General features: G+C 50.2%; 2 protein-coding genes across 4 annotated transcripts; both read right to left on the minus strand.

Moving 5' to 3' along the window:
• Positions 1-831: 831 nt before the first annotated feature.
• TOB2 (transducer of ERBB2, 2) lies at positions 832-6,394 on the minus strand. 3 transcript variants are annotated; one of them, XM_057422783.1, is made up of 2 exons: positions 6,174-6,394; positions 832-1,956 (listed from the first exon to the last, which is right to left on the minus strand). In XM_057422783.1, exon 2 carries the CDS (start codon positions 1,868-1,870, stop codon positions 848-850), a length of 1,023 nt encoding a protein of 340 aa, XP_057278766.1. In that variant the 5' UTR covers positions 1,871-1,956; positions 6,174-6,394; the 3' UTR covers positions 832-847. The 3 variants fall into 3 exon arrangements, with proteins under 3 accessions (XP_057278766.1, XP_057278768.1, XP_057278767.1); XM_057422785.1 differs by lacking the exon at positions 6,174-6,394 and adding an exon at positions 5,225-5,347; XM_057422784.1 differs by lacking the exon at positions 6,174-6,394 and adding an exon at positions 3,898-4,112.
• Positions 6,395-11,655: 5,261 nt separating this feature from the next.
• On the minus strand, positions 11,656-18,512 carry PHF5A (PHD finger protein 5A). Its single transcript, XM_057422794.1, has 4 exons — positions 18,397-18,512; positions 16,895-16,918; positions 15,371-15,537; positions 11,656-12,331 (listed from the first exon to the last, which is right to left on the minus strand). The coding sequence occupies exons 1-4, from the start codon at positions 18,446-18,448 to the stop codon at positions 12,242-12,244; spliced, it is 333 nt and encodes a 110-aa protein (XP_057278777.1). The 5' UTR covers positions 18,449-18,512; the 3' UTR covers positions 11,656-12,241.
• Positions 18,513-18,528: the final 16 nt, after the last annotated feature.

The following is an 18,528-nucleotide window of genomic DNA, read 5'->3' on the forward strand; positions in this document are numbered from 1 at the left end:
TTCACAGCAGGGAATGAGAACTCAGACCCAGCCCAGACTGCCTGGCCAGCCCTGGGGGGCATAGCAAGGCCCCCTCACTCAGAAGGGGGCAATAACAGCCACTCAGTTCAAGGCTGTCCTCCTGCAGCTGCAGCTGGAAGTGCAGGTGAGGAAGGGAGCAGGAAGAAGCCATTTCACAGTAATGCTCTGCCCTCCCTGCTTCGTGCCGGGAAGTGGTCAAGAAGAGTTAGTGCTTTGCAGCACACAGAGCAGCTGACACCAGCCTGGGCTGAGCAACAAACAGCACAATGGTCTACACCCATGGGCACAGTAGATGCTCTCCAGTCTACATGCAGACCCGTAACAGAACAAGCAAGCTCACCCACCCATTTCTGGCTAGCACGCAACAGGAGCGTGTGTATCTCCACTGACTCATCCTCTCTCCGTCCCTCCTCCAGCTTCCAGCAAGTTGGTACAAGGAAGACATCCCTACACCCAGGTGGAAGGACCCTGTGTCCAGCGCTGGGGGATGGTGCAGGGAATCAGCAGTATCGTGACCTATGGTTGCACCAGCCCTGGGCTGGGAGAAGGGGAAACATGAACCAAAAAAATCCCAAGGCTCATTTAAGGAGTAAAAAAATGAGTAGGAAAAAAGCATAGGGACTGAGTTAAAAAACAAATCAGTGCTTCAGGAGCATTACCAGCACAGCGCAACAACACTGGGCTCTCTCTTTTCCCAAGAAGCTATATTTATAAGATTTGAATATTTTCTGTATATTTCTAGTTTTCTTTTTCTCTCCCTCTTGTTTGTTTTGTTCTCGTTTCTCCCCCCTCCCTCCCTGCCCCAAAATACTCTCTTTCCTTGTGTTCAGTTGGCCAAGACGACAGGCTGGAATGACTGGCTGGGATACTGCATGGCATTCAGGTTGTAGCTGAGTCCTTCCACGAAGGGAGACTTCTCCAAGAAGAGGCTGTTGGTGCTGCCACCAAAGACCTGAGCCATATCAAAGGTACCACCCGTGCCAGTGTTGAACTGCGATGCTGGCGGGATGCTGCTGGCCTGGCTCTCACTGGCAACGCCATCGAAGAAGAGGCTGCTGGCTGCCGGTGACCCGCCACTGTACACGAACTCCTTGGCGTTGGGGGAGAGCTGTGACTGTGGGGCTTGGCTCCCGGCGCTGCCGACGAAGTTCAGAGAGTGCATAGACAGGGAGAGACCCTTGTGCTTCAGCAGGTTGGTAGTGGGAGACCTGACCATCCTCAGCTGCTGCCCAGCCCCTGCTCCGCCACCACCTCCTCCGGCTCCTCCGCCCTTCTTCATCTTGGTGGAGCCGAACTTTGTGGCAGCAAAGGTGGCAGTGGTGAAAGTGATGGGTTGGGCAGAGCGAGGGATGAAGGTGGGGCTGGGTGACTGACCGAAGGAGGGGGATGGAGAGCTGGACAGAGAGTTGTCCTGGCTGCCGATCGGGACAAATACCTGGGCGTCGGGGTTGAAGCTGCTCTTGATTTCCTTGTCTAGCTCCATGGCGCTGCAGCCCTCACTGTCATCCAGGTAAAGGACCTTAACAGAGCCCTTCTCACCTATCTGGTAGGAAACTTCAAAAGGATCGATCCAGACGCTCAGCTCTTCTGGCACATTGGCACGTACATCCTCCACAGCCAGCCCGCTCCGCTTGGCTGCCAGCTCCACCACCGGATCCACTGTCTCCCCGATGTGAATGCAGCGATAGCCAGATCCCTTCAGAGGCTTCTCTGGGTACCAGTGACCCTCATATTTCTTCTTCAGCAGGCGCTCTAGCTCCTCGCCAAACAGGTCTGCCCGCCTCCGAGGAAGCTTGTTGTACAGGTATGAGATGATGAAGTTAAGAGCAACTTTGATCTCCAGATGCATACTCCCTTTGCAGCAAGCAAGTCAGGGCAGTGTATTAAAAGAGACAAAGTGACACACACATAGACAAGATGTGGCTCCAAACAGACCTAGGGAAAGAGAGAAAAGGACAGATGAAGATGGGAGAACACAACAACTCATCACCCGTCGAGATGAACAGCTGCACTTTGTCATTAACAGAAGCAGAATGAGCAGTTCACAGTCATGCTGAAGAGCAGTGATGCTCTCCAGGAGATTCACTCCAAATCTACTGGCCCTCCAGAGAGATGCTGCTAGGGAGGAGTCTTCCCGCTCCTCTACAGGAGAAATAAGGGGGTAGCTACACAGGTACACACATCATACTCACCTCACTGCCACATCCCACTGCTGAAACCCAGCAGGCCAACTGCCTACCCTGGCAGAGCTATTTCAGCACATCTAACGCACCTCTCCCTGCCCTGGCACCCAGCTGTTTCCAGCACAGCTCCCCTGCACTAGACTCTCCAGAACACAAGCACACCACTCCAGCAGTATTGTGCCTCACTCAGTGGTTTGTGCAGAGACCCCCACTTGCGCTCAGGGCAGCAGAACCAGCCTCTCCTCCTGAAGGCCGGGTGGTCATGCCGGGTGCTGGCACAGAAGATATGAGAAGGAGCTAGAGAGGGTGCTGAGGCACCAGCTGCCAGCCCGTGTTTACCATCCCCTTGACTGGCAGGCACAGATCTTATGAAGTGTACCCAGTGGAGGCTCTCTGCCTAGATACAAGCCTAAAATCCCAACTTAATTCGGGGGGGGGGGGGGGGAGAAGAGCGGCACAGGAAACACGCCTGGTGTCACAAAACACGCATACCAACAGCCTGTCTGACACAGTTCACATTGCTTATCCCTGCGCAGAGGGAAGCTAAGCTCTGCCAGGATCAGGTACCTACTTAATAAAAATTGAAATTGCTTGCCAAAGACTGAAGTAATCCTCCTTCCCTCCTTGTGAGGAAGTCTCTGAAATGGAGAGAGCCCACAAAAGCCCAGTGCAAAACCACAACACTCAACTCTCCCATTATACACAGATTTGCAAACAATGTCTGCCTGGGTACAAAATAAAAGCCCCGGGTAGGTCAGCACCATACGCTGTCATCCATCCCAAGAAAACAAAACCCACAGATATTTTAAGAGGAAGCACACTTCCAGTAGCCTCCACGCCTCTCCAGAGGGAAGCAGAATATCCAGTTTTTAATTGGCAGCTTAGTCAGAGGCCGCACTGTCTCTTCAGCTGCCCTCACCTTGCTCAGACAGTCATGTCGTATTCAACCATCTTCCTAAAATGGGCTTTGGGGATGCTCTTACGAAGCTCTCAAGCCAATGTTTACACAATGTGCCAATTATTTGGGGGTGGGGATGGAGTACAAACATACAGTGTCAGCATTCCTCGGAGAAGCTGGGAATCCCAGCAGCACAACAAGGTATTCACGCTCGCCTAAGTCAGGAGTAAGAACAAACTGACCAGACTCGTTTGCTTGGTCTAGTTTAGTGGACAAGAAGCATTCGATGGATTTGAAAACAACCTTCAAGTATTTTGAGGCTTTACTACAAAAAAACAAGGGGTGTGGATTCTGTGCTTTTTCTATACTAGTCCGAGGTCAGAGAACTTTGGCTTTAGGATGATGGTGACCAGAAACAGACACTGCACCTCAAGTCTGCCAGCAAGGAGGTCAGTTCTGGAAGGAATCCCCTCTGGGTTTGACTCAGCAACACGAAAAAACACAGGAATGAAGGGATGAAAAAGACGGAAAGAAGTCTTGCCTTTAAAACCCGCTTCAAGGAATTACTGTAGTGTGTCAACTTTTGGTAGGTCACCGAGACCTAACCAATTTCTACTAAGAACAGATGCACACCAAAGAAGTAAGCAACCAGTGTTTCAGAGAAGAGCAAGGAGAAGCCATTTTCAGAAAGTCTCAGTGCAGAGACAGAGCCTCTTCCAGAGAAAATAGCACAAAGCAAACCCCTGGCAGAGCACAAGTAAATGTTATAACAAGAGCTTATACAGCCCACACTACCTCAAGAGGGGATTACATGGAGCCTTCTCAACCCTTTGGCTTTCAGGCATCCGAGGGAGAGGACACTTTGAAATCTCAGCAAAGTAAGCAGGAAGAGAACAGCCAGTTTGTAAATCTTTTAATCTCATGTGGTAAATTCTAATCCAGATCAAAAAATCTATTAAGAAATCAGAAATTACGGATTGGCAAAGGAGCAAAGGCCAAAATTTACTACCACCCTATTTGCAACACGAATGCCTCAATATACTCTGAGGCATTCATGTTGCCCACATTCCCATCAACGTTCTTCAGAAGACAGCGAGGAGACACAATTATAAATCACTGCCTCCCTTTTCTCTTCTCTTTAAGAGGTACTCCCCCTTCCTAAAAGGGGAATGCTCTGTACTTTGACTACAAAAACCATGAGTTGATCAGCCTAATAATACCAACAGCTGCCAAGGTAGCTGCATATAGCTGATACTCGCAGCAGAAGGCTTTAAGATTCAGAGATTGCACTGACTCTTCAGGTTGCTGACAGTCAGATGTGCTCCAGCAGCCCCCCCCACCATCTCTTGCTACTGCACTAAAATGTGATAGCATAGTAATAAAATAATTAAAACTAGATGATACTGCACGGCGCCAAGATATGAACAACTCAACATCAATTGTTGAAGGTAATATGACAAGTCTCCCATAAGGAGAGGCTTGCCCACGCTGCCAGCATTGCCAAAGCAAAGGCTGATGGTGCCATGGGCAGAATACCGAGGTGCAGGCAGGGAACAAAGGGCCGCTCCTCTGTTCTGCACAGGGAACACGCTCGGAGCCCCTGTTTTTCAGCACACCGACGTGCTGGAGGCCAGAGGCCCGATGACCACTTGCATCAGAGGACAACAAACACGGGCACCATGCCCTCTCCTACTCTCTACGCAAACACGGCGGGTGACCTTGCGAGTATCCCTCCAAGCTCCTGAGCACGCCTGGCCCTCGGGAACCGGCTCCTACTGCCGCCTCACCCCACCAGCCCTGCTCCAGTGACTGTACAAGGCGGCTGCCACCACGACCTGTGCTCCCACAGCCAGCCGGCCGGAACAAGGGACCCCTTCCCAACCTCACCCTCGGTGCCCCTCCTCCCCCATACACCCTCACGGGCGGCAGAGGGGCTCCCCACACTCGAGGCGAGCGGCCCGCAGCCGGCCGAGCCCTGCCCGGCACACTGGGCATTCCTGGTGACCCGGCCACACAGAGCTCGTCCCCATCCTCACCAACCACCCCATCACACACCCCCCACCCCCCCGCGGTGCACGCTGGGACTTGTAGTCCTCGCCCCCCTCCCCTCCCCGCGACCTACTTCTCTCCGGACTACAGCTCCCGTGGCACCCCGCGGCCAGCCCGGCCCGGCGCTCTTCTCGCCGGGGCAGCACACAAAATTTTCCACGGCACATGCGCGCTGGCGGCCGGCCCCGGCGCTGCCCACGGCGAGGTACACGCCCCGCGGCCCGGCACCGCCGGGCAACCGCCCTCTCCTCCCTTCCCTTCCCCTCCCCTCCCTCTCGGCAGGGATAGGGATGGGGGGAAGGGGGGGGGGGCGCGCGTCCCCGCCCCAAGGCTGCGGGACAGAGACCAGGAGGCCACAAGTCCCGCGTCCCCCCCCCACCCGGGTGCGTGTCCCCGTCCCCCCGATGGGTCGCAAACACGCTCCCCCATAAGAGCCCTTCGACGGAATGGGGAATGCCCGCCCCCCGGGAGGTACAGCGCCTGGCCCCACGCACCCGGCGGGGCACCACTGCGGCCTCCGAGGCCGGCGGGACCAGGGGGTGCAGCCCAGCCCAGCCCCAGCAGTGTCTTTGTTGTCTCTGGGCTTCCCCTTCACTATCCCCCCTAGAAGAGCCCGCGGGGGCTGGATCCGCCATGCGGGAAGGCAGACAGCCCGGCGACATCCCCCTTTACCCCGGCAGCCCAGGGTGTCCGCCGCCGCCCTCGGGCTCAGCCTGTCCTTCTCGGTGCTAAGTCGCCCGCCCTGTCCCCTCATCAGACAGAACAAAATGGTGAACTAGGGCATCGCAAAGAGCCGCCGACCCGATGACTTTCACCCCCCACCCCACCCTTGAAGCCCCATTAATCCCCCCAGGAACCGGCACCCGCACGGTCGCTCCACGGCCGGATAAATTACACCCACCCCCAATGCCAGGCTCGTCGTCCCCTCAGACCGAGCCCACAAAGAGGACAGGGGCTAGGGGAGACCCGTCCCGAGAAGGGGGTGGGGAGAGATGCAAGGAAGCTCCGCTGGCTCCACTTACTTCGTCCTCGGCTCCAGGGCCGGCGGCTGTCGGGGCCGTGGGAGCTGCCGGCGGAGCCCGGGCGGTGTGTGCGGGTCTCTGCCCCGTCCCGTCCCCTCCCTCGCCTTCTCCCCGGCGGTACGGTTCCTCCGCGGGGCGGGACCGGGGGCTGCGGTGGGGCCGGCGGTAGTGCGAAACGCCCGGGGTGGGGTGCGGGTGCCGGTGTTGCCGCCGCTCCTCGTCGGTCGGTCGGTCGCTCCTCCCGTCGCCGCCAGCCGGCCCGCAGCCGCCCGCACCCTATCCTCAAGTGAGCCAACTCACGGCAAACTTTCACCCTTAGCAACCCCGCGCAGGGATCCGCGCTCCCGCCCAGCGTGATGCGGTCGCGAAGGGCGGGCCGGGACTACTTCCCCCTCCCCTCGCCCCACTCAGAGGCCCGGGGACGGCATGGGGACGCGAGGGGCGTGCGTGCCCCTGTTCGCTCAGCGCTGCCGGCACAGGGGGAAGGAGGGGGCAAGGGCTTTAGTGGGGATGAGGGTTAACCTCAGGACTTCCCCAAGCGGCCTAGCCCGAGGCGGTGGGGGTGTGGGGGGACACGGCGAGGTGATGGAGCGGGAGTGGGGAGGGAAGGGACCGGCCCTTGTTTTTCTCGGGTAGCTTGGCAGCGAGGTCGGACACAGTGGTGCTGACAAACCGCCCGGATGAGTGGGGGGCCCTGAGGAAGTGCGGCTCCCAAAGGGACAAGCTCGCTCGCTGAACAGCTCTAGCCAAGAGTTCAAGCACCCCTGCGCTGGAACCCCCCAGCCCCGCTAGCGGTGCAGGCGGCAGAGCGCCGAGGCGAGGTAGTCGCCGGGGACGCCGTGGCCTGACCGGACTCCCTTGTCCGCGTCCCGCACCGCGGGGTGCTCGGGGCTCCGCCGTGCCGCGGCCAGCAGAGCCGCTGCGGCTGGTGCACGGCGGGAGCTGCGTGCTGCTCTGTGGAAGGACGGCCACGGGGACAACTACCGTCGGGGCTGCCCGGGTCAGGGCGGATGAAGAGCACCTGCACCCCGCGGCTGAGCACCGGCCTCCCCGCTGGCAAGCGGGTCTCTCGCCTGGCTCGCTATTTTAGGGCCCAAGGCCACCGGGTTGGGCAGAGGCTACTTGCAAAGGACCCTCTGGCTGTCCACATGCGAGGTGGCTTTTGATCCGACTGAGGCTCCAAACAAGCCGGAGGTACACCAGGGACAGTGCTTCCAGGCTCTCCTGCCACACGTTTGGCATCGTCCTTGGAGCTGACACAGGCAGACCAAGGATGGAGAGTCAGCCTTAATGACTAGAGAGCTACAACAGTCCCAGGAGCAGCAATGAAGTGTTCTGGTTGTTTTGGTTCTGAAGAATTCTCGAGAAAAATCCTATCACGAGTCCCATTGCAGCTTGGAATTGTATCTTCTCAATAATAGTTACATTTGAGTGTTTAATTTTTTGCCCATTTTCGAAAGGGACAAAGATCACAGCTGCCTCCTGAGTTGCTCTGTGACCCTCTGGTTAAGTAATTCTACACAGCAACCGCCCCTCCAAGTGCAAGAATACAAAGTTCCTCTCTTGCCCCATTTCCACGCAGATCCTCTACATCTTTCCAGGTTTGGTTTGTCCGTCCTTTCTTCTTCCTTCCCTCTCTCAGGAACCATTTACCTCAAGGACTGGTTTTGAAGCTGATCAACATCTTGCATTAAGAATCCCAGACTAGTCTGGGTTGGAAGGGACCTCAAAGCTCAACCAGTTCCAACCCCCTGCCACAGGCAGGGACACCTTCCGCTAGACCAGGTTGCTCCAAGCCCTGTCCAACCTGGCCTTGAACACTGCCAGGGACGGGGCAGCCACAGCTTCTCTGGACACCCTGTGCCAGTGCCTCACCACCCTCACAGGGAAGAACTTCTCCCTAATATCCTATCTAAATCCCCCCTCTGGCAGGTTAAAGCCATTCCCCCTTGTCCACTCACTACATGTCCTTCACGCCCCAAGTCCGTCTCCAAGAAATCAGTTAACACTCTCCTTCCCAGTGCTGCAGGAGCTGTCCTTGCTCATTTTCCCGGTAAGTCAAGAAAAAAAAACTGAGTCAAGAAAAAAAAAAAGAATTTCAAAACCTTTTGAAATTCAGGGTTGTTTTTTTTTCTGCAAAAGAAGAGGGAGAAAGAGAAGAGGAAAATTTATGAGAGTTACTAGGAGCAGCCTTGTTTCCATCATCACTCCTAGTTTCAAAAGGAATTTAGTTACAAAAGAACACTATTTTTTTGTTCTTAATTCTCCCTTGCTTTGCTGGAAACAAAATTAAGCTGTCAGCCAGAGATGGGGAAATTAAAATGACTGCACTATTTTTAGCATCATTAAGGGAAAAAAAAAAAAAGGGCAATTACATTTCTAAAATTCTATTGTCGTTTTAATAAGGTGTTACTAAGAGGGTGGTACACATTAGGGCTCTTTAAAATGCTTGTGCCTTGACTGGGCTCCTGTCATTACCCGGTACACATGCAGGCAGAGGAATTCTGTCACCCGACCAACTCACGACCAACTCACGCATTCCTGGCCATTTGGCTGTTAGGTCAACACAAAGCTCCTGGATCATGTGTGTTGTGTGGGGAGGGAGGGAGGGAACCACCGGGATGGAGCTCTTTAATGCCCAGGAAGGGCAGTCGGGTTATTGTAGGGTGTAATTAAGTGCTGTTGTACCCTAAATCCTCTTTACAGTCAATTCACGTGACGACCTCAAGGAAATGAAAAATTCTTTCCTGCTACTGAACCAGGCAAACAACATCTCCAGCTGAAGCCTCTAATGAGAAAATAACAGCTCCCATGCAGGTAAGGCTTCAGGAGGATTTTGTTCTGCTCACAGGCAGACTCCAGGTCTTTGCCTACCCCAGGGTGACACCTGGGGCTCAAAGGCTTTGTCAAGACAAGGTCTAGGTGATTGAAAGGTGTGTTACAGAGCTATTTGCTGAGCTCAGTTGTAGCTGCATCTGATAGGTGTCCTGAAGAGGCATCTAACAGGGAACATCTACGTTTCAGAATGCAGTGATGCTCCGTTAGTACTGGTAACAGAGAGGCCAATTACTTAATAGGCCAAGAGGCTTCATGTCATCGTTCCCCCAGTGTAAACATGCAAAATAAAGGGATTTTTTTACTTATTACATAGCAAACTTTTGATTTAAAAAAAAAAAAAAAAAGCAGCCATTAACCCTACCTAGAAAAGTTAACAGCAGGAAGAGACCTTTAGCTCCGTGCAGTTAGGATCTGCAAGCAGCACCACGGGTGTTCAGCTGCCGCAGGGACACAGCCCTGTGTCCCTTCCACCCTCCCCTGCCCATGGCAGCCAGGGAGCCCCTGAATTGGGTGGCTTACGACTCCAAAGGCTGATGTAGCTTGGCAGGCACACAGTAGCAAGACACCTCCCACCTCATTTCCAAACCGTGCAAGGAAGCTTGCCCTTTAAGCATGTGCTCTGGTCACCATTACTGCCAGGAAATCTCCTTCTACTGAACAAGTACTTTAAAATCTGTTTAGGTAAAAAAATACCACACTTTCCTAGGGGCCCTGCCTGGGTTTTATTTGCTGGTGAACAGAAATCATTACCATGCAAGCAAGTCTGAGTTCTTCTGTGTTACCCAACTGTATCCATTACCCTTGTCTGAATTAGCAGCTTCAGGGCAATGTCCCGTCCATGCTCTTGAAAGTACCAGAAAGGCAGCAGCACTGACCTGATCCAGCCCCAGTAGCATTTGGCGTTCTCCCCAGAGCTGTCTGAGCAAACAAGGCAAAGGGGAAAAAGCCTATCCCTCCCTTTCTCCACCTGCCCAGTGACTCAGAACAACTAGAAATGGCAGCTTAACTCTCACAGCTGCCAGAATGCAGCCCAATATACCCAGCAGCCAGAGTGAGGGCACCCGAAGTGCCAAGAAAGTAAGTACAGCTCAGCCATTTTTGGGGGTGGGGGAAGGGATGGGGACACTTGTATCTCTATAGTAACCCCTGCCAGACTGATCCTGCTGAATGACTGGGAACAAGGGCTGCTCTAAAATTGGATCTTCTAGGGGTCCCTGCCCCAGGGGCAGTAATTCCAAGACAAAAGAAATAATTCAACCTTCTTTTCTTCTCTTCTCTACTTTCACTGAACAACTTTTGTTACCTTAGAAACTTCAGGGGAAAAAAAAAAACTATGTAAAACCTTCTGCATTCATAGAGTGATAACTTGGGTGGCCTGAGTGAGAGCAAGTGCTAAACTCTGGTTGAAGTGATAATGTTCCAGGTACAAAAAAAATCTGCACATCATGCCTTGCTTTTAAAGAAATATAGAATTTAACACGGCTGATAATGGCCCTGACACGGGAGCCCCAGTCAGGAACAAGAGGCAGCTGCTTAGTCAGGTTGAACTGCTTTGAGAGAGAGGGTTTTCTGGAACCAAAGAACCAGTGTGCTCTGAACATCTTGGCAAATGGCATCTGTGTTGGTAAAAATTAACCAGAGGTTGTGTAAGGGAACCATGGTGCAGGGATGAGTACACAGAGATACTCTCAGCACTGCAAAAACCTTTGAAGGGAAACCTGAGAGAATTAATAGCTGCGGCAGAGGGGACAGGGAGGAGCAGCTGTGATAGCTGCAGGACCAGTCATAGCTAGAGCTAACTGCAACAGGAAGAAATGACTTTTAAAGGAAAGATGATCACAACCTATCTCCTTGTTTTCACTCCTACCCAAACCACCCAAATGGCTGGAGCAGGTAGAAGAGGCATTTAAACCACAAGGAGTTAGAGGAATTGGTACTAGCCTCGGGAACAACCGAAATCGTGGAGGGAGTACAAAACAGGCTCTGCCCCCCAAGGCTGCACAAAGAGAATCCCGTTACTGTACCACAGGCTGTGCTTAGACTGTAAAGGCTTTAACAGCTACAGAGCATGCTGAGCTTGAGCCTTGATTTAAACATCTGAGGAGTGCGCACACTAGTAGGGAACTCAGCTCCTCCTCTGCATAAAAGCACCAGTTCCCAGGTCTCTGCTGAGCCAACAGACTGCTTTTAGCCTGTACTGGTATTTGACAAACAAGCAGCCTCTGGTTTCCAGCACACATAGCCTAGAACACAATAGTTGGTTTCCAGTTACAGCAGGGAAGGCTTTAACTTATTCACAAGAACAGTATAGCGAGTCAAATAGCTTAGTTAGGTTTTAGAAAGGGATTGGATGTTTGCATGGTGAAACAACAACCACAGCCGTATTAGCTTGGATAAGGGTTACAAGCTCAGCGATCCTCACGCTACACGACAAAATGATCAGTGGTCAGGATCACAGGCAGACAAAAGCAATAGCCATTCCCTGAAGCTCCTTGCAGCAACATCACGTGGCCATAAGCAGACACTGTCAGAAACCAGATAACCCATTGTGCAGTTCTAGCTGGGTTAATCCTGTGTGTCCCCGAAAGCTCCAGAGAGGCTAAGCACAGAATGAACTGGAGAGAAATCCTTGTTATACAAAAAATAAAACCAAAAAGAAGACGCTTTATTGATATGCATCCTACAAAATTGGTTACAAGAAAGAGCCTTGGATTAATCTGTCAAAGCAAACATGGAACAGCTGTGCTCTCCCTAGGAAAACACCAGCCACAAGCAAGTTCCTTTCAAAACAGGGTGGCATGGAAATATACTGGAGGAGGGGGAGCAGACACATGGGCTTGATGCCCTCTTGTTCAGAACTGATGCATGGGGCAATTTCAAACAATTGAGAGGAGGCCTGGTAAGAACAACCCCAAGATGTTTCCCCATGCCACAAATGGCACTTGCTTTTTACTGAGCTGGTCTTCATGTGTAAATAGCTGCCCACCAAGATTTTTATAGCAGAACTTCTGGAAAGGCAAGAGATAGTAATCCTCATTTGTTCTTTCTGATAGTTCTGATCAGATTTCAGTCCCCACTCAGTCTGTTATTTCTCCAACCCCAAGTATACCATTGAATTTGTACTGCTTTATAGAAAAATAATCAACCAGTTTTCAATACTTGTAAAGTCCAGAGATGTTCCAAGACCCTCTTGCCAACCTGACATGAGGTGTAGCCATGTACAGATAGGATCACCTCTTCTTGAAGCCATACTTTTTCCTTTCATAGAAGAGATCTGTCTTGGAACTGCCCAGGTTGACAATCTTAGGGCAACCATCTCTCTGTAAGAAGAAAAGGGGATGCACGTTAGGAGATTCATAAACACAACGTTGTCACTTACATAGTTCTAGTAGGTTCTCAGTTCCCATACTCCTCACTCTATCCGCAACACACATTTTGAATACCTGTGCAGACAAACTGCCCTTCAAATCTGGTTACTACCAGCAAGAGAGTAGTGGAACAGAGAAGAGGATGGACACCTTTTTAACATTAGTCTAGGACATTATATTTCTCTATCTCCAGGGCGACGATGGTGAACAGCTCTTGTAACATCAGCAGTTTAATGCTCAGTGCCTCAAGACTGTATTCTTTCTAAATGAGAATATGCAGGCTTCATAGGGCCCAGAGGAATAACCTTTCTCCTCCTTAGGCAAAAAGAACTTTGTTGCTTTAGATGTCACGAAACCATTCTTGTGATTAGGGATCCCTCTAAGCTGTGACAGGAGAGATGAATCTCAGCTTTCCTGCATCCTGGATTGATTTCTGCAGAGGCTATATGGTCATCTTGAGAGAGGACAACTATTCATAGCAGCTACATGGAATTAAGTTTTTGTACCTATATCTCAGTGGACTATGGGAGAAAAGGCACACGAAAAGCAAGAAGGAAAGTGGGAGATACGCGCCTCAGAGATGTGTCTGCAAAAACAAATCACAGATGCACCTCTTGGTGTACCAGGGAACATTTGCCCATGGGCCACGTGAACCCAGCATCTGCTTAACACTTGGGAGCAAAATGCTCTGGCTGGCAACAGCAGCTGTGGTGGTGGTGGGGGCAGCAGGCAGAGGAACATGTGTCCTTGACCATTGTGTAAGCCTGAGTGCATTAGATTTAGAAAGCCTCTGGGCAGATGTCAGATGCTACAGAAACTGCATCCAAGCTGCCCCACCAATTCCTGCTCCTGTGCAGGAGATGCAACCCAGTGGGAAGGGTCTGCACGGTAGAAATAACAGAAGGGGGAAAATCATCCCTCCCCCATACACTTGCCACAAACCATCTCCAGCTACTGTCTGCTTATGTGATTTTGAACCTCAAGAGTAGGACTCTTCCAAGCCTTACCTCCCACGACCCAGGGAGTCTGTGACAATCTTGACAGTATTATTGCAGGGCTCTGTTCATTCCTCCACCTCCTCCTAAGGAGGCAGCACATGAACATGCTTCTGTCCCCAAGAAAACAACTCACAGCTGTCCTTGGTAACAAGGCAGGATTTCAGTCCTTACCCACAGACGGAAGTGGGGTGAAACAATACCCCATTCCTCCCTCCACCAGAACAAATGAACCAAGTGCCCTTTGCCTGGTGCGTAACAGAATTCCACCTCCTCCCTCCATTTTAACATTTGCTTTCTTGCTTCACTATCTTTTCCAGTCTTTCTCTGAGGATGATGGAAGTGTTGTGACTGAAACCTTGGAGTGTTAGAGCTTCAGGTATACGGTTCTGTCCATCTGCTTTTCTTATTCACATCAGCACCAGCTACCATAACTGACAGCAGCATACTTAACTTTACTCATTCTGGGCACCCTACACCTGTGCCAGCACTTTTCAATCCTGCAAGCCAATCATGTCCGACCAGCTTCAGATCTGCAACTTCACATCTGTAATAATCCCCAACATTTGAGTTTGCTGGTACAGAGCAACCGCCTTCACCCACAGCAGCCTTCACCCAGCTGTTACAAATTCTTCAGTTCTGACATCATTCTCTTGCTCCTCCACCTCTACATTTTCTATAATCCTCCCTTGCAGAGCAGCTGGCTATTTCACACCTGAACCAGACACAGTAAGCTACAAGTGAGCTTAGGTTATGAAAAATACTTGTTTGGAATTAATATGAATTGGTAGGAATAAAATCAAGCTTATTTTACTCGTGACTTATCAAGCTAGATGCCTTGGTTCCAAAGGCACGTGAACAAGACTACTCTTTCTCACAGCATTTCTGAAGTAGGAGGCAGCACCACTATCACAGTCTTCATATCCTTATCTTGATACTAAGAAATATTATGGTCCTGTCGGATGCAATGACTAAACTCAAATGAGCACCTACCCCTGTCCTGAATTTAGCTGCAGGCCTCTAGAGAAAAGGTAGGTACCACAGAGAATTAAATCAGCAACTCACTCAGCTGAGCATGTTCCTGTAACAATCTGAACCATTCTCTCAGCATGTCCTCCAGTCATTAAGGTATGCTGGAAATGGCATTTGCGAAGAACCAAAAGCCAAACAACCTTTAACAGATACTCTCACAGCTATCAGGCCCGTATTCTGGGGATACTGCAAATGTTCTTGCTCTTCCCAAAAGTCTTTCTACCACTTCATTTGTAGTTCTTCACGTCCTGCACTCGTGTTGGATATTAACAAATACTTTAAAGTGGGTAAAGAGCTGCCTCATTTAACATGCAGAGTAATGCATGTTAAATGTCTCAGCACAAGATCATAAAAAGATTACAGCACTGACAATAGAAATAAGGGATCATCACACCAAAAAATGTTAGCAAAAAAAAAGGTGTCTTCAATACAGGCCAAACAAAAAAAGGAATAAAATGCAGACACTAGATACTAAGGTCTATCTTTATGCTGTTATCCAAAAGGAAACACAGGTGGCAATTCCATAGGCCTTATGATACTGTATGTGCCCTTGGTCAGTGGCTGATAATGGACTTCCAGTGAGGAGCTGCTCCTAGCAGTGTGTTTGCAGTGTCTGGAATGTCTCTGACCCTGGTAAAACCTAAGCTGAGAGATCTGGTAACACAACAACTTAAAGTGGTAACAAGCAGTGCGTGGAGGAAGCGAGCCTTGAGTGTGAGTGCAAAGCAGTCAAAGACCCTTTGGGATGAAGAGAATTCCAATACCTCAAAATGCTTTGTAAACAGGGCAAACTACCATCAGGGGAAGAAAGGTAGGAAGTAATGAAAACAAGTGCCAATTTTGGTAGTGGAATCCAAGCACCCCTAGTCCAACACTAATTTCAGTATCTCCAAGACCCTTAAGGAAAGCATGGCTACTAAATAAAGACATAACCGATTCAACAGGAGACAGGATGCCAACGTACGTCTTTTTCCTGGATGGTGCACTCCTTGCAGTAGTAGGCATCAGACACTCCTGGTCCTCCGCAGATCACACAGCGCCCTTGGTAGGAGCCATAGTTACACTCGTCACAGATGCGCACCAGGGTGCAGGGCCGCACGTAGGAGTCACAGATAACACATTTGCCATCACCTGCAAATACAGCAGAGCCGCTGGTTATAGAACAATCTGGCCTTTTCTCCACACTCTCATCAAAGAGGAAAAGCTTCTGAATCAAAGAATTTGCCTCTACACTCAAAGACAATGTAATTGAATGCATGAGTTTATCCTGCACAGGGTGCAACTTTGTATTTGCACCCAGAGTTAGGAGGAACAAGGGCCAGTAGCCTGTAATATGTGAGGGTTTCATTTATGCATTCATGCATTCACAATCAGAGAAGAAACTCAAAGTCACTTCTGTGATTAGCCAAAACCTGCTTAGATTATTTTTACTCTAGAACTTTTCCTGAGTTTTTCACTTGTGAAGAAAACTAAAAGCTGGACTGACAGGACTAATGTCCTTACCTACACAGCAGCAGCAGTGTAAGTTTCTCTTACAGTGCCACATCAACAAAAGCCTGGGGTTACTATCCTCAATGAGGTAAGAGATTGTACTTATAGTCCCTTTAATCCTTCATCTGTGAGAAGGCCAAAGAAAGGGCAAACTGGCATAAACAGCCACTTCACAAAAGTAGCTCTTGCTTTCTCACAAGGAATCAACTGAAATTCAAGTACTCATATCATACAGATGCCTTTGACAGTCTCTGCTGTGCTGGACCTTATCCAAAACACTGACCTAGGGATGAAAGGCTTCATATCCTATTACCAGTTCCCAAGGCATCTAATCCTGACTCCCACAAACAGCTCATCTAACCTGCTCCCAAATCTCCAGCACGACAGCCCTCAACTGCTACCAATGGGAACCTGTTACACTGCCAAGGGCTCTTGTAAACAGTCTTGTTGCTTCAGACTGTGCTTCTTTCCATACTATTTTTGAATCACAAACTATTCATCTTATTTCCTCTGTTTCCCTACAAGGATCTAATGACAGATCATACTCTATTCGGTAGGGGGTTCCTGCTCTAACTCCAGATGTTGTGTGCCCTCCCTCCCCTGCCCCTTTTTATGCTAGATGCTGAAGGGAACCTTTCCCCAGGTGTCAGATTCCAAAAATGCAATTCTCCCCCCTGCTTTGAAATGATGAGGCTGGTCATTTTATATTACAGATTACAAGCAACCAATCAAGAAGTCACTGTAGCCACAGCTACTGCAAACCCTGTCAGCATATTCTCTAGAAGAGTATGCATTTGCCTGACAACCTATTTGAGAGGGTAACTTTGTAATTATTCATTTATTTACACTTGCAATTCACAAGTAACTGTTCCCATCTCAAAGAGTGACCTCAAGTTTGTGGTTAAAGCAAAAATGGAACCAAATCTCCAATTCTAAACTGGATGCTCTAACCACACCACCATGTTCTCAAACAACTCTATGTAGAAGCTATACTTACATTTTTCACAAAGTCTTCCAATTGCTTTAAGAAAAAAGAACAAAAAAGAATTATTTGAGGCAGAAGCAGGAAAAAACGTAAGTAACTGCAAGCCTGAATGTCAAATAATTATCTTCTGCAGTGAGCAGTCTTTAAAAGAAAAAAGTAAACCACGGAAACAGTTTGAGCATAAATACAAATATTTTTATGATAAAACAATATGTATCCTCCTGAAGACATTCACCAAGATCAAAGTTTAGATGCATTGCAAATGCATTATAACACCCATTGACAGTAGGAGAATCTACATTCATTATTCCATTTCAAACACAGCCAATGTACTTGACTCAAGGAAATCCTATACATGAATCTTGGCATAGCCTTTACACTGCTTTTAATGATGAAAAAAGAAATTAACCAAGTGTTTATTTGGTTTAAGGCAGCCCAAATACCTTCCTCTCTTCAGAACAGGAAGGTAGTTACATTTATCTCAGATGTCTTACCACTTGTATAGGAAACTGACAACAACGTTAGCTATTTTAATGTCATAAATATCAAGTTCTAACAACCAGATCTACACATTCACAAATAATAAATAGTGATTCAGTTAAGTTTGAGGGTCAAGAGATTCATCAGAGCAAATTCTGACAAGAAAAAAAGTTCATTATCTGTAAAGAGGTATAACAAATGCAAACAAAGTTCAGGGGAGACCTTAGAGCAGCTTCCAGTGCCTAAACGGGCTGCAAGAAACCTGGAGAGGGACTTTTGACAAGAGCATGTAGGGACAGGGATAATGGCTTTAAACTGACACAGGGGAGATTTAGATTTGATGTTAGGCAGAAGTTCTTCCCTGTGAAGGTGGTGAGGCACTGGCACAGGTTGCCCAGAGAAGCTGTGGCTGCCCCATCCCTGGCAGTGTTCAAGGCCAGGTTGGATGGGGTTTGGGGCAACCTGGTCTAGTGGAAGGTGTCCCTGCTCATGGCAGGGGGTTGGAACTGGGTGAGCTTTAAGGTCCCTTCCAAAGCAAACTATTCTGCGATTCTATAACCTGGAATACAATGTTATCTTGCAGACAGAAAGATGCTCCCAGAGTTAAAGCCTTCAGCTCCTTCCCCTGGCTCCACTGGTATGGCCAACACAACGGGCGTGAAATACATCAAAACCACGTCTTTTTGGGTTCAACACCCACCTCACTTGCCTTTACCCTATCCGAGGAACAGAACCCTGCAGTTCCCCAGGCCCTGAAGCCACTCAGCTCCACTGAGGGAGGCGCGGGACCCCAGAGCAGTGGACTCCGAGAGCAGCAGCCTCCTTGCAGCACCCCCAATCCCACTGCGGCGGAAACCCCCACAAAACACCAACATAAAAGTGAAATAAAACAGCGGAAGGGGCGGGGCGCCCTCCCCGCCAGGCCTAACGGCCGCTAACGGCACGCACACACACGGGCCCGCGCCTCCCTGGGCCCCGCAGGAGTAGCGGGTGTGAGGTGAGGTGCGGTGCGGTGTGAGCCCGCCGGGACTCACCGACGCCGGCCTGCTTGCGGCAGAAGATCAGGTCCGGGTGGTGCTTGGCCATGGCGAGCCGTCACCCGCCTGCCACCGCCGCGCGCGATCACCTTCGACCCGCGTTCAACCCCCACCGCCCCGCCCCCGGTC

Source organism: Pezoporus wallicus, unplaced genomic scaffold (assembly GCF_028554395.1).
Source record: "Pezoporus wallicus isolate ANWC-B61680 ecotype Strahan unplaced genomic scaffold, APGP_CSIRO_Pwel_v1 contig_8839, whole genome shotgun sequence".
Taxonomy (NCBI): domain Eukaryota; kingdom Metazoa; phylum Chordata; class Aves; order Psittaciformes; family Psittacidae; genus Pezoporus; species Pezoporus wallicus.

Coding starts and splice junctions, on each gene's coding strand:
- TOB2 (XM_057422783.1), bottom strand. CDS start 1,870: ATGCATCTGGAGATCAAAGTTGCTCTTAACTTCATCATCTCATACCTG.
- PHF5A (XM_057422794.1), bottom strand. CDS start 18,448: ATGGCCAAGCACCACCCGGACCTGATCTTCTGCCGCAAGCAGGCCGGC. Junction 15,538..16,894: donor TGGAAGACTTTGTGAAAAAT/GTAAGTATAGCT, acceptor CTGTATTTGCAG/GTGATGGCAAATGTGTTATC. Junction 12,332..15,370: donor GCACCATCCAGGAAAAAGAC/GTACGTTGGCAT, acceptor TTCTTCTTACAG/AGAGATGGTTGCCCTAAGAT.